The sequence below is a fragment of the Rhamphochromis sp. 'chilingali' genome, assembly GCF_963969265.1.
Source record: "Rhamphochromis sp. 'chilingali' genome assembly, chromosome: 13".
NCBI lineage: Eukaryota > Metazoa > Chordata > Actinopteri > Cichliformes > Cichlidae > Rhamphochromis > Rhamphochromis sp. 'chilingali'.
Window position 1 is genome coordinate 21,502,751 of NC_137940.1, and position 12,577 is coordinate 21,515,327.

Consider the following 12,577-nt stretch of genomic DNA (forward strand, 5'->3'; position numbering starts at 1 on the left):
GTAGGACTATGAAAGTGCAGAGCAAATTAGTTTGTGCTGAATAACTACATTACAGTATGCTCACCCGTTTTCCCGACGAAATGTCTGAATAATAGAACTTACAGTAGTTCTCCCAACATTTGGCTGCACCCTTCGACCAGCCTCGGCCATTGTGAGGCCATGGTTTATCACATGATCCACAAGTGTTGCCCTGATTTCGTCAGGAACGTGTCTATGTGGTTGGCCTCTTCTTACCCGGTTTTGTCCTCGTCCTCCACCGATTCTCACCCCTCTTCCACAAGGCTGACGTTCCATGTTCTGCAGTTTTGTAGATTCAGTATGCACCTCATGCCTGTCTGTTGGTTTACACATTATATATATACTTGTAGAGTAGGGGATACTATAACGCGATTCACCTGTGACTGGGTAGAAGAGGCTTTTCATTGGTTGCAAGTAAGAGTAACACACACCAATTTTCATTAGTGTGAGATAAGGTTCACCTGAGAAAAGTAATTTATGGAGATTTTCATGGAAACTCCTTAAAAATAGGGTTTTCAAAATGGGTGTACAAATTGTTTGACAAGATGTTCAAAAATTTTGAGTGCACTGACACAAGCAATGAAATGAAGACTATTAGTTGTAAGGACAATGACTATTCAGCCGGTACAAGTATAAATAATTGTGACATTCATGATAAAAGCAAGGAGATAGTGATGAATAGCAAGTCAAAAGTGACCATTCTTTAGATATTTGTACTTACTCAACTGCTTCATGTCCAAAGGCATTTGGACCTGTTCATTACCTGCACCATGTTAGGCAGGTAATGTGGTATGTTTCAGTTACTTTTCTCTTCCCAAAAAGTTCATTTTGGTTTCATCTATCTTAGAACTGTTCAGGCTCTTTAAGATATTTTCTGACAAAGTCTCATGTGGCCAGCAAATCAAGAACCACGATGTGCTGGCACACAGAGTTAATTAATTACAAGTAGAAGAGGATGTGATCAGTCCCAGTGACTCTCACATGAGTGCTGCTGCAGATGCAGAGGCAGTGAATGTGAATGAAGGCTTCATTCCTGCAGGGACATGAAAGTCTGAGAGACACTGCTGTACCTCCAAGAAGAGGGACAAGGCAGAGGTTATGAGTAGCAGATGTGACATTACACAGATGCACATCCCTGGACATGATGACATGAGGATGAATAGCTTCTGTTTGGGCTTCCTTATGCGTCCTTTTCCACATCTGCTTCGAATGGAAAACAGGAGCAGACGATGACGATAACAGCAAACAACACAAAAATGAGCACATCATTGTCATAGCAGTCATAGTACTCCAGGTGAGCCGTCATCCATGTACCAGCACAGAGCAGAGAGGTCACATCCCATTAGAGCCACCGTCCTACATTTAATCACTCTGCAAACGTCACAGGAGACAGGCAGTGGAAGTTTGACGTTTGGCAAGAGAGCTGGCATCCCGTGCCCAGAATAAGCCTCTCACACACACACACACACACACACACACACACACACACACACACACACACACACACACACACACACACACACACACACACACACACATGACCCAACTTAAAACAAACCATAAGGGAGCCCCGTCACATCCATTCAGCAGTGAGCCACAGACAGCCAGGCCTGTTTATAAACACACACGTTGCGAGCTGTGAGCCTGTGCGCACATACAGCACATGGGTGTGTGGCTGGTGGTGATTATTCTTTGGGCCCTGGCCTTCAGCTCCAAATAGGCACAAACTTGGAAAAAACAAATAGCTGTGAATAAACAACGCGAAAACTGAAGTGCAGATAATAGAAAAACACTTCTTATGGACAAATAAAGGTCCTTTAGTTTAAGGCCAATTATTTGCTATTAATTAAGGCCCTGTATACAAATCAACAGCATGGCAGCGAGAAGCCGGAAGGCGAAAAAAAATGAATGGGAAACCTAATTGCAGCTGGTCATCGAACTTCCGCTTTAATGGAAACCCGAGGCCTCCCTCTTAATTGGATTTGAATCCCTTGTTTCCGCCAAGCGCGTGCACGCATATTGTGTTTAATAAGAGGAAACATGTGTGCCAGCCATCCCTGAACGGCCGCAGGTTTGCGCCAAATCAGAAAGCAACAAGAAGGTGCCGGGCCGTTTAGCAGAAAGCCAGGCGAGGCGATCGCTCGTCATCACTCTCCTGACATCCCATAATCCCATGAGAAAGATTTATGAGCTGACTGGCGAAGACAGCACGGAAAGCAATCTCTCAAACATGCGAGGAAAGAGACTGCGCAGGCTATTTCTATCAGTTTTGAGCGTCTTTTTCCAATAAAAGCCAGCAGGAACAGCAGCAGCAGGCCGCAGCCAGATCCGATCTGCTACACCCTCCTCCCCCCCAGCCTGAAACCACGGCGGGTGTTTGAGATGCTTTGGAAGAAAACGACAAGTTAGGAAAGAATAAACACGAAGGCCGGGGTCCGACAGCAGGTTATATGATGACAGGGAACATGTGATTCCGGTTGGTCATAGTTCTCCATTTCCCGGCTGTTGTCAGAGATTTCCATCAGCAACCAAACCAACCGTGCTGTAAACACAGCCCTCATTTGTTTTCTCCTCAGAGCAATTACACCATGTGATTAAAAAACATTTTAAATAGAGCCTTTGCTGACTTTTATTTGTGTAAAGCGGATCTATTTCATGTCGAGCAGTAATGTAATAATCCCGAGCTGTCATTACAGACCCCTTTTCTTCCCCCTGTGCGCCAAACTCCATCTGATCCACGCATTTATGAGAACCAGACTATTGCGCACAACCTCACCGGGTACCACGAATAAGAACCCCACTTCTGTACCAAGGAAACGGGAGACGTGAGCGCGCTTTACGGAAAGCCTTCAAATTAATATAGGAAATGTTAGCTTCAGCAGACATGCAGAGAGTTTCACGGTGATATTTTACCTTCCAGATGGTCCGAGTTAACAGATCTAAATATTTGTGCCTTTCGCCTCCTTACAATATTTGACAGAATAAGTGTATTAACCTATGGGCCGTCTAAATAGGAGAGCATCTTAGAATGCAAATGAACGGCTTATTTGTTTAAAAAAAAATGTCCTTTACATTACAACATTTACATTTGACGAAGACACAGGATAAATTCAAGCCATCAAATTTATTTTTGTCTTAAACGTTTAATTTTATTATTTAATATGAGTCGAAGATTACTGCCCAAATTTATGAACTGACCTAAGAATTTTGAATTTCTGAGGACAGTGAGGCGCGCAAACATGCTCCTACAGGCTGTTCCGAGACCAAAGTAACACACAGCAAAAAATATCCAACATCTATCGAGTCCTTTTACTTTTCTCTCAACGTTAAGAAACAAAAAGATATTTCAGATAAGCTTAATTCAGGTGCGTATTGAGCCAAATGGCTGCTTGTTTTGGTTCCAAAGTTCCAACGTCGAGCGCAAAAATACTGATTATGAAATGAATGTCATTATTTCACTCTTTATTATTTCACTTTATTCTCATTCGTTTCAGTTAATATGAATTTCAGGTTACATTAGAGTTTAGGTGGATGTCTACTACGGCGCGGGGCCGCACGTGAAGGAATGCGCGCTCTCCCCTCCTTCTCTATGACGCGCAGAGCGGAACCGGAGGAACGAGCTCTCTGTGAGAGAGGGAAGGCGAGAAGTTGATCCGGTTAAAGGGGGGAAATGTTGTAGTGAGAAGAGGCGTGCCAATAATCAGGGAGGTGTTTTTGATGCGGGCGCGCGTCTCGGAGAACACATGGGAACGCAGCGGTTTAATTACGCAGCGTCACGCGGAGCTCCCTGAGGTGCTGCGGCTGCTGGTGTTTGCTCTGCCTGTCCTCTTCTGAGCGAGCTAGGAGGCTGAACTTTGTGCGGGACGAAGTTAAAGTTCGGGGGAATACAGGAGCCGTACAGACGGTGTTTCCCACCAGGATGCAGGGACTGAGCTCCCGGGCTCACGCCTTTTCGGTGGAGGCGCTGGTCGGGAAGCCCTGCAAGAGGATTAAAGTGTCGGAGGAGCACGAGCCGAGCAGCGCTGACACCAGCGGCGATAGGAGCATCTTTCCCGGTGAGGACACTTTTGCTTAACCGCCGAGAGCACCCTGCTGCTTTTTATTTGAAGGACTTTTACGCACAATTTTGGGGGAAAAAACAGAAAACGCACAACTTTCTAGTTGCAAGGTTCAGTTGATTTTTCATCTTTAGGCCACATTTAAAGTTCTCAAAAATTAAAATTCTCATGATTTAGAATATATTCAATCAGTTAAAACTCAAGAGTTATCACGTGAACTTGCTTTTGAGGAATAGGGCTAAAATTAGCTCGCTCTAGGAACTTTAACATTCATGAAGTAAAATAAGATTTATAATATTACCAATTTTTAAAATTTCCCCAAATTAAAAGAGCTTCCAAAGTTCTGGCTTTCCATTAAATATAAAAAAAAAATAGACACATTTCTGTGTTTTTTCTCATTTCTCTTTTTTCACTCCTTTCCCCACTTTTCAGACCAGAATAAATATCCCATCAACCAGCTACAGAAAGCATGTCCGACACCGAGGAGGGGAGAGGACCCCTCAGCCTGTGACCCGCAGGGACAGACTGACAGATCACAGACTGAAGACTCTGACCCGAGCAGCGAGGAGAAGAAGCCGAAGGAGAGCGACTGTCGGCCGGACAGAGAGGTCCGAGTAGAGCTGCAGGGCTCCGAGCTGTGGAGGAGATTCTACGAGATCGGCACCGAGATGATCATCACTAAAGCCGGAAGGTAAAACATCTGCGCAAGAAAGACTAAATTCAAAGAAGTTCGTGTGAAGTCTTAGCCCCGCACAAGCCGTCTTCCTGCTGATTTTACCAACTTTAACCAGCTTTTTTATTTAAAACGTTTAAACTCCAACTGTATTTGCCTCCACGTTAACAAGCAAAGAGCTACAGCCGTTTTTCTGTAGATCACCAGATACAGTGCAGTCTGGCCGTTATGTTTTTAGTGCCACAGTTTGAGATTTTAGTTAAAACGACAGTTTAATCAGATACTTTATCTTAGTGCAATTTAAACCCGTCGGTTTAGTTTTCAGTCCGGGCCTCTGAAGGGGATTACCCCCGCAAATAAATTTAAAAAAGACTTGTCTACATTTTAATGATAACTGAAGGTGTGCTTCCTCATTAAAGCGTCTGTTGCAAATAAAATCCAATGTGGAGCGGGCTTATCAGGCTATGATAATTACATTAACTGTTCTGCGGTCACAGGTGCGGCTTTATCGAGGATTTTAAAACGCTCTATCAAGATACAACCAATCGGAGGCGAGCAGAAGAACAACAGTGTACAATAAGATCACTCCCTAAACTAACGAAAACAAATTATGAGGTTCAGAACAAAAACTGAAAGTGGCTTTTCATCACGTGGAAATATGTCACTTACTTTTGCTTTTGTGAATTAACTCATATTCATGAACTAAACCGTTTTCTAAATCATTCTTAGCTTAGTATTTTACCCATATTTGCCGATCTGTAAGATCTCTTTTATGTGACGCATCGTTTGCACAGAGAAAACTTGTTGTTGGGAGTGTAATTAAGCTTCTATCTCAGGTTCGCAGAAATCGGGTTCTTGCTCAGATAAATGAGTTATTCAGATAAATGACTGCGCGCGGAAATCTAAGTTCCGTTTACTCAATCACCGACAACACGCGCTGTAAATCTCGGACAGTGACGACGCCCTCAGGGCCCCTGGAGGTCCCTGAACTTTCCTGTGAACCTGGCCGGCAGAAGCAGAAGCGTCTCGGCCTCTTCTTGTCTTTAAGACGTCGCTATAAACTGAAATCCGTGATGGCCAAATACGCATTTAACAGTTTTATTAAGCAGCTTTCATTAAAGAGATCAAACACGACTTCTCTCTTGTTATTTTTCCTCTCCTCTCATCAGGAGAATGTTTCCTTCTGTGCGCGTCAAGGTGCGCAATCTGGACCCTTGCCAGCAGTATTATATCGCGATGGACGTCATGCCCGTGGACTCCAAACGTTACAGGTGAGCGCCGATTTTTTTTTTATTCTTGTTGTTGTTGTTTTTTCCTTTTACTTACACGCGCTTTCCTCCACGCAGGTATGTGTACCACAGCTCGCAGTGGATGGTGGCTGGAAACACGGATCACTCCTGCATCTCGCCGCGGATCTACGTGCACCCGGACTCCCCGTGCGCAGGAGAGACGTGGATGCGTCAGGTCATCAGCTTTGACCGAGTCAAGCTCACCAACAACGAGATGGACGATAAGGGACATGTAGGTAACCCACACGCTGCCTCCTGTTGCTCTTCTTGCTTTGGATAAGGATCAGATGCACTAAGATTAAAAGGGAGTTCGTTTTTAAAGCGTATGTGCTGAAGATCATTCTTTAATTTTTGTGTATTAGATCATGATATTAACAAATCTTTTTAATCATTTTTATGTGTTTCTGCGTGTTGCTTTTGCTTTTCTGACTGCGTTGAGAGTTTCAGTCCTTAAACTGCTCTCCTACACATTTGTAACATCGAGGGGAAACCTGGATATCTTAGAGGGAGGAAGGAAGCGGAAATACTTCTCAGCTCCAAAGTTTACCGCGAAAGATTTAGCAATCTGCAAATGTTGTGACCAGGGAGGCATCTGGAGGCTTTTCGACTCGATCCTGCTGTTTATACGTCCACGCTGGAACTTGTGTGTTTATTAAATTAATTTCATGTTTAAAAAAAAAGAAAGAAAAGAAAAAAGACAAGAATAACTTTCTCGAAATCCACATCTCTCGTGGTCAGTGTAAAATCTCAAATGGACATTTTACGCATTTTTAATTAACTTTATTGTCTTCACTTTTTTTTTCTTAACATATTGCTGTTTGTCAGTAAGTGCTGAGTTTATTTTAGAAAGCGTTTCCCTCCACTGTGAAACCTCATATATCACATTACCGTTTTTTTATTGGGCTTTTCTCCTGTGAAAAGAAATAGTCTAGATCAGAGGTGTCAAACATAAGGCCTGGGGGGCAGAATCAGCCCGCTGAAGACTCTAAGCCGGCCCATTGGGCAGCTATAGAAAATGGGAAGGAGTGGATAGAGTTTAAATTTCTATCTTTAATTTCATAAATTTTACAGCTTTTCCTATTAATAAAACCTCTCCACCTCCATCGCCTTTCATCATACAACATCACAGTAATTTACTAACAGATAAAGAGCTAAATTTACAGGAAAGTTACTGTTTCAAATATTAAATATCAAATAATATGAAAATTTTAATGAGTCCACAATAATTTAAAAAACAAAAACGTTTGTAATTACAGGATAGTCTGTTTATATTAAACTGTATTAAGAAGAGATTTAGGCTTTATAATTACAGAACAGTGAACTATTATAGCCTTTTCTATGATTTTACACATTTATCATGTTGTTTCACCGACCCGGCCCATTTCAGATCACTTAACATCAAAGTGGACTGTATGTGGCCCACGACGCAAAATGAGTTTAACACAGCTGCTCGAGATGTTAGGACCACAAATTTTTACAGTTGTGCTGTTACATTTACATGTTTATTTGTTTTGACTCTTTTCAGTGTTTTTAATCTACTTTCCCAAATATATATTAAAAAAATGATCATATTAATATTCCACCTCAAAAAATTGTGCTATAAAACCCCCAAACAACCTTCTAGGAGACCAGTTTTACTCCATGACAATATATGAGGAACAAAATAATTGTTTCATATATTTTGTTTTGTTCGCAAAGAGGTCACATGTAACCCATAGTGTATTACTAATAATTTGTCAGACCTTTGTTAGTAATATGACATATTTAACCATATTTGATGTTTTATTAGGTTTATTTGATGAAAGGCACATTTGTGCTAAATACTTTTATAAAACGTAGAGCTCTTCATAATTGTATTTTAAAGACTTGGATATTTCCTTTCATTATCCTGTTAATCATGTAACCTACTGTCGTGCACCAGAAGAAGATTTATATCTAAAACAGCCTGAAATCCACTTTTTTAATTTCCTTTTTTTAAGAATGAAATTTATTTTAAAATCTGTTTTACATTTTAAAAAAAACTACAAAGTACAGCAAAATTTAGTTTTTGCCAGAACTTTCTTTATTTTTTTGGATTGTTAGCACAAAAAATGGAAATGACAGATTTACAAAATTGCATTTTTTTTTTATTTTAAAGGGGTTTTTTTTATATAAAAAACAAAAAAGAACATGCAGCTGTAATACTTGACATGTCCGTTTCTGATCTGAAAGATGATTCCAAATTGATGTCCACCTTAAAAAATAAATAAATAAAAAGCCTTTCATTCTTCGTCTCATGATGCAGATCATTCTTCAGTCGATGCATAAATACAAGCCACGTGTGCACATCATCAAACACAACCCTCGCATGGACTTGTCTCAGATCCAGTCGCTGCCTGCTGACGGAGTGCACAGCTTCTCCTTCCCAGAAACAGAGTTCACCACAGTCACAGCCTACCAGAACCAGCAGGTAACACTCAGCAGCAGTGCTGAAATACTTCTCAATACTTCTCACAAACAGAAGGTTTGAACTCAGAAACTAAGCGCACTAATGTTGGATTGTTTCTTTAATAAACATCTGACTTTTTCATGAATTGGAACATTAACAAAATGAAGTGATGTTTAATAAAGAAAAATCAGTCAGTGACTCTGTGTTACTACTGTTTGCCAGATTTGATCAAAAAACAGATGTTTAGCCTTTTCTTCCTTGGCACGGTTGTTATGATGATGTTCCAGTGAACAGCTCAGGCTGCTTGACCTCATAAAATGTCCACATTGTGAAGCCAGTGAGGCCCGGTTCCATGTGCTCGCAGCCAAATCATAAATTTGCAGTGTTCTGATTTTCTGCTGGTCCAATTGCTCAGAGAGGGTGTGTGTGTGTTCCCGTCGAGGGGACCTGACCCTGCTGTTGGCTACCATTCCTCCAGTAACAGAGCCCTCCGCAGGGACTGCCAGCTCTTTTCATCAGGGCTCATTTTACTATCAGTGAACGTGTTATTACAGAAACGCAGTAACGAGCTGTGACTGCGCCGACTGCAGCCGTCCACGGCCTATTAAAGCACAGGATAAAACTGAACGACCCTGAACCCCTTCTGCAAGAACCCCTGTTTGACATGGCTGATCGCCTTGGGTGCTGCTGGGAGATGCAGTCCCGCGGGGGTGCTCTGCCACTCTACTCTATTGTAAAAGCTGAGCTCATTGTTAGCTTAAGCACGTCAACCGTTGACAAATCCACTCTAACCCGTGTCTGTTCCTCTCCTCTGGGCCAGATTACAAAACTGAAGATCGACAGGAACCCCTTCGCCAAAGGCTTCCGAGATCCAGGAAGGAATAGGTATAGCAAACTCTCACTGAACGCTGAACATAAACACTTTTTATTTAGCTGAAAGTGCTCCACTAAAGGACCCAAGAGGGATTTAAAGTTCAACCACTGAAATCTGAAGCCACATAAAACCTACAAATAAAGCTGAGCTGAGTAGTGCAGAATTTCACACCTCTCAGTACCAAAATTTAAATACCTGGAATAACGTTTTTCATTGCTTTTACAGTATGTATAAATAAGTGTGTGTGTGTGTGTGTGTGTGTGTGTGTGTGTGTGTGTGTGTGTGTGTGTGTGTGTGTGTGTGTGTGTGTGTGTGTGTGTGCAGGGGAGTGTTGGATGGCCTGCTCGAGTCATATCCCTGGAGAGGCCCTTTCAGCCTGGACTTCAAGCCTTTCACCATACAGCTCCAAGGTAAAGTGCTCCAGCTCTATTTACTTCTGAGATTTGACTTTTTTACCGTGTTGATTCAGTGTCTTATTTTTTTCCTGTCCTGTCCGCTGACAGGGAGCTCAGGGTCGCCCACCAGCAGTGTGAAGAGCCTCCTTCCCATCTCTTCATCTTCATCCCTTCACCCGCTGTCCTGCCAGGACGCCGCTGTCCACGCTTTCACTCTCCCCCTCTACAGCAAGACCTCCACCACCTCACCCAGCATTTCCCCTCTGCCCAGCAGAGCCTTCTCCTCCCTGGGAGCAGACAGACTGAGAGGCTTCTCCCCTCTGCCTCCTCTCACAGACCTCCCGCTGTTCTCTGCGCTGCAGGGGAAGAAACCGCCCCACTGCAGGGACCCGTGTCCTCACGAGTCCCCGGGGTCTCCTTGCCTACTCCCCTTACACTGCCCTCTCAGCCCTCAGAGCTCTCCTCTCCCCCCACATCTCTCAGACACTGTAAGCCCGTATTGCCTCTACCGCTACAGCTTCCCTCTGAACCCCCAGCTTGCAGCCATTTCCCGGCACCCCAAACTAGCCGAAGACACTACAGACTGTCTGCTGCGCCAGCCTCCCTGGCTCCCGACCACCAACCACTGCCTCTGACGGCTGGACGGCACTTGCGGGCTCCGGCCCATTGAGCATAACAATCCCAAAACTGAACACACACAACAGAAAGGGCTGATCCTCCTTGATCCGACTGAGAGGAGAAATGTGGCTGTGGGGACTTCTTTGTATTTATAAACTCTTTTACACAAACGTGTTGGAGTTACCAGCACAAACAAGCGATCCCGAGGCAGATTGCGAGCAGCTCCTTTTCATTCTGCAATCTCGTCTAGAGCCAGAGAAGCCAAAAACGGAGTAAACAGAAACATTCCTGTTCAGGCAGGATGCAGATTTTTACTCGGGACAGATTGCTTTTGACAGTTCAGTCCACAGTTTTACTGCATCAAGGGCTGTAACAGTGTTACCAAAGAGCATCAGCAATGAGGTATGTAACAGAACTATTATAATGAACGTGTTTGTTAAACTGACCATAAGTGCCCATTAAAGTTTTTTCGTGCTTTTTGTTGAGCTCCACAACTTCCAAATGGTCTTTTTATACACTTTCAAACACGGCAGTGCACACATAGCACACGCATAATGACAGTTCTGCTTGAACATAAATGCCAAATGTATTTCAGAGTAAAGCACACATGCAGTATTGAGCAACAGGAAGCGAGTTTGAAGGAGACATGATGAAAGGGTGCACATTATGTTCCAATTATCTGCCGCTGTCCATTTAAAGTGAACAAAAGCATGTTTTGTGTTTTTGAATCTCTGCGTCAGGCCTGGCCACCCCTGACTAATAACATGAGCTCATCAGGTTTCTGTGTGATTTTTAGGGGAAGAACCACAGCTGCCAGAATCCAGGCAGCCAGTTTCCATTCCTGCATTTTATTACCAATAATAAGGCTAATCAGAGATGCATGGAGGTGAAATGGTTATTCAGTAGAGCCCTTTATTTGGAACAAGAGCTTTGCTCCCTGAAACAGTTTAAATCAGCTCTTTTCTTGATTGTTGTGTTGTTCAGAGTCAAATGAAAAGCTATCACTACCGTTGGCCAACACAACACAGTTGTTTTGGGTTTTTTTTTGCGTTCATACCAAATGGGGCACACCCGTTCAGCCACTGATGTGATAATTCCTGCCTTCAGCTCAGTCAGAAACCAGCACCCGTTCATCCCTGTCTCTCTCCTCCCTCTCAGCAGAGCTAGGAACAGCAGTTTAGGAAAAGTGGGGAGGGAGGGAGAGGGAAATGGCCTGTTTCCCGACAAACGGTCATAACCAAACAGCAATTTACTTGTCACAGCCGAGCATGGCGGTGAGCTAATGTGAGCTGGACGTGGAAATAGCAGGAAGAAGTTAATTGAGGATCTCGGTAAGGGGATGGCCCGTGTTTTGGTGAATGGTCAGGTGCGCCGCTATCAAACAGCCTGCTCTTTGTCTGCAGACCAACATAATCTGGACAGGTTATTTGATACTGTCTGTCATTTCCATTTGGCCTGCATAGGACAATCATTTTAAACTCCCTTCTAATTCCTGATCTTTCAATTAGACAAATTGCTTTCATACCAGGAGGGCTGAACATTGCACCTGTCACTCTTCAGTGAAGCAGGCACACGCTTGTGGTAGATATTAGAAGGAAAAAGATAACATGAGCATGTGGGCCTAAATATGAGTGTGCTAAATTGAAAAAGATAAACAAGAGGTTTGACGCACATTCATAGAGTCTGAAATAGCTAAAACTGTGTTTGATAAAATTCGGTTAAATTCAGTGTTGCTTACATAGCACCAAATCATAACAACAGTCGCCTCAATGGGCTTTATATTGTAAGGTAAAGACCCTACAATAATAGAGAGAAACCCCAACAATTAAACAACCCCCTTTGCTGTGAGCACTTGGTGACAGTGGGAAGAAAAAACTCCCTTTTAACAGGAAGAAACCTCTGGCAAAACCAGGCCCAAGCTGGGGGCAGCCATCTACCATGACTGCACATTGTGAATTAATACATGAAGGAGCACACTTACACTGTAGGCTTATACTTGTTGGTTTCAGCATATAGCAGTGTTCATAGTATCATGTCTTACTACGTAAAGTCCACGATGAATGGTGTACCTGTAATGGTCAAAAAGCTGAACAGCTGTACCTCATCAATGTCCATCAAACAATTTTTCTGCCAATAGAAGGAGAAATATGCCGCTAGTCTATGTTCCACCTAGAAAAGGTGGATTTCAGAACTCGTTACAGCAGTAAAGTCAGAAAAGCAAGAA

The 12,577-nt window shown here is 43.0% G+C and overlaps 1 protein-coding gene across 1 annotated transcript; it reads left to right on the forward strand.

The window, feature by feature from the left end:
* The first annotated feature begins 3,664 nt into the window (after positions 1–3,664).
* Positions 3,665–10,910, forward strand: tbx22 (T-box transcription factor 22). The gene is made up of 8 exons (XM_080901158.1): positions 3,665–4,073; positions 4,509–4,767; positions 5,919–6,020; positions 6,096–6,270; positions 8,323–8,487; positions 9,287–9,351; positions 9,665–9,750; positions 9,844–10,910. Exons 1-8 carry the CDS (start codon positions 3,938–3,940, stop codon positions 10,368–10,370), a joined length of 1,515 nt encoding a protein of 504 aa, XP_080757284.1. The 5' UTR covers positions 3,665–3,937; the 3' UTR covers positions 10,371–10,910.
* The last annotated feature ends 1,667 nt before the right edge of the window (positions 10,911–12,577 follow it).

What these genes read in the sequence shown, in the direction of transcription:
- tbx22 (XM_080901158.1), top strand. Translation starts at nt 3,938, where the DNA reads ATGCAGGGACTGAGCTCCCGGGCTCACGCCTTTTCGGTGGAGGCGCTG. An exon ending in AGATGGACGATAAGGGACAT is followed by an intron (nt 6,271 to 8,322) that starts GTAGGTAACCCA and finishes CTCATGATGCAG; the next exon opens with ATCATTCTTCAGTCGATGCA. An exon ending in CAGCCTACCAGAACCAGCAG is followed by an intron (nt 8,488 to 9,286) that starts GTAACACTCAGC and finishes CCTCTGGGCCAG; the next exon opens with ATTACAAAACTGAAGATCGA.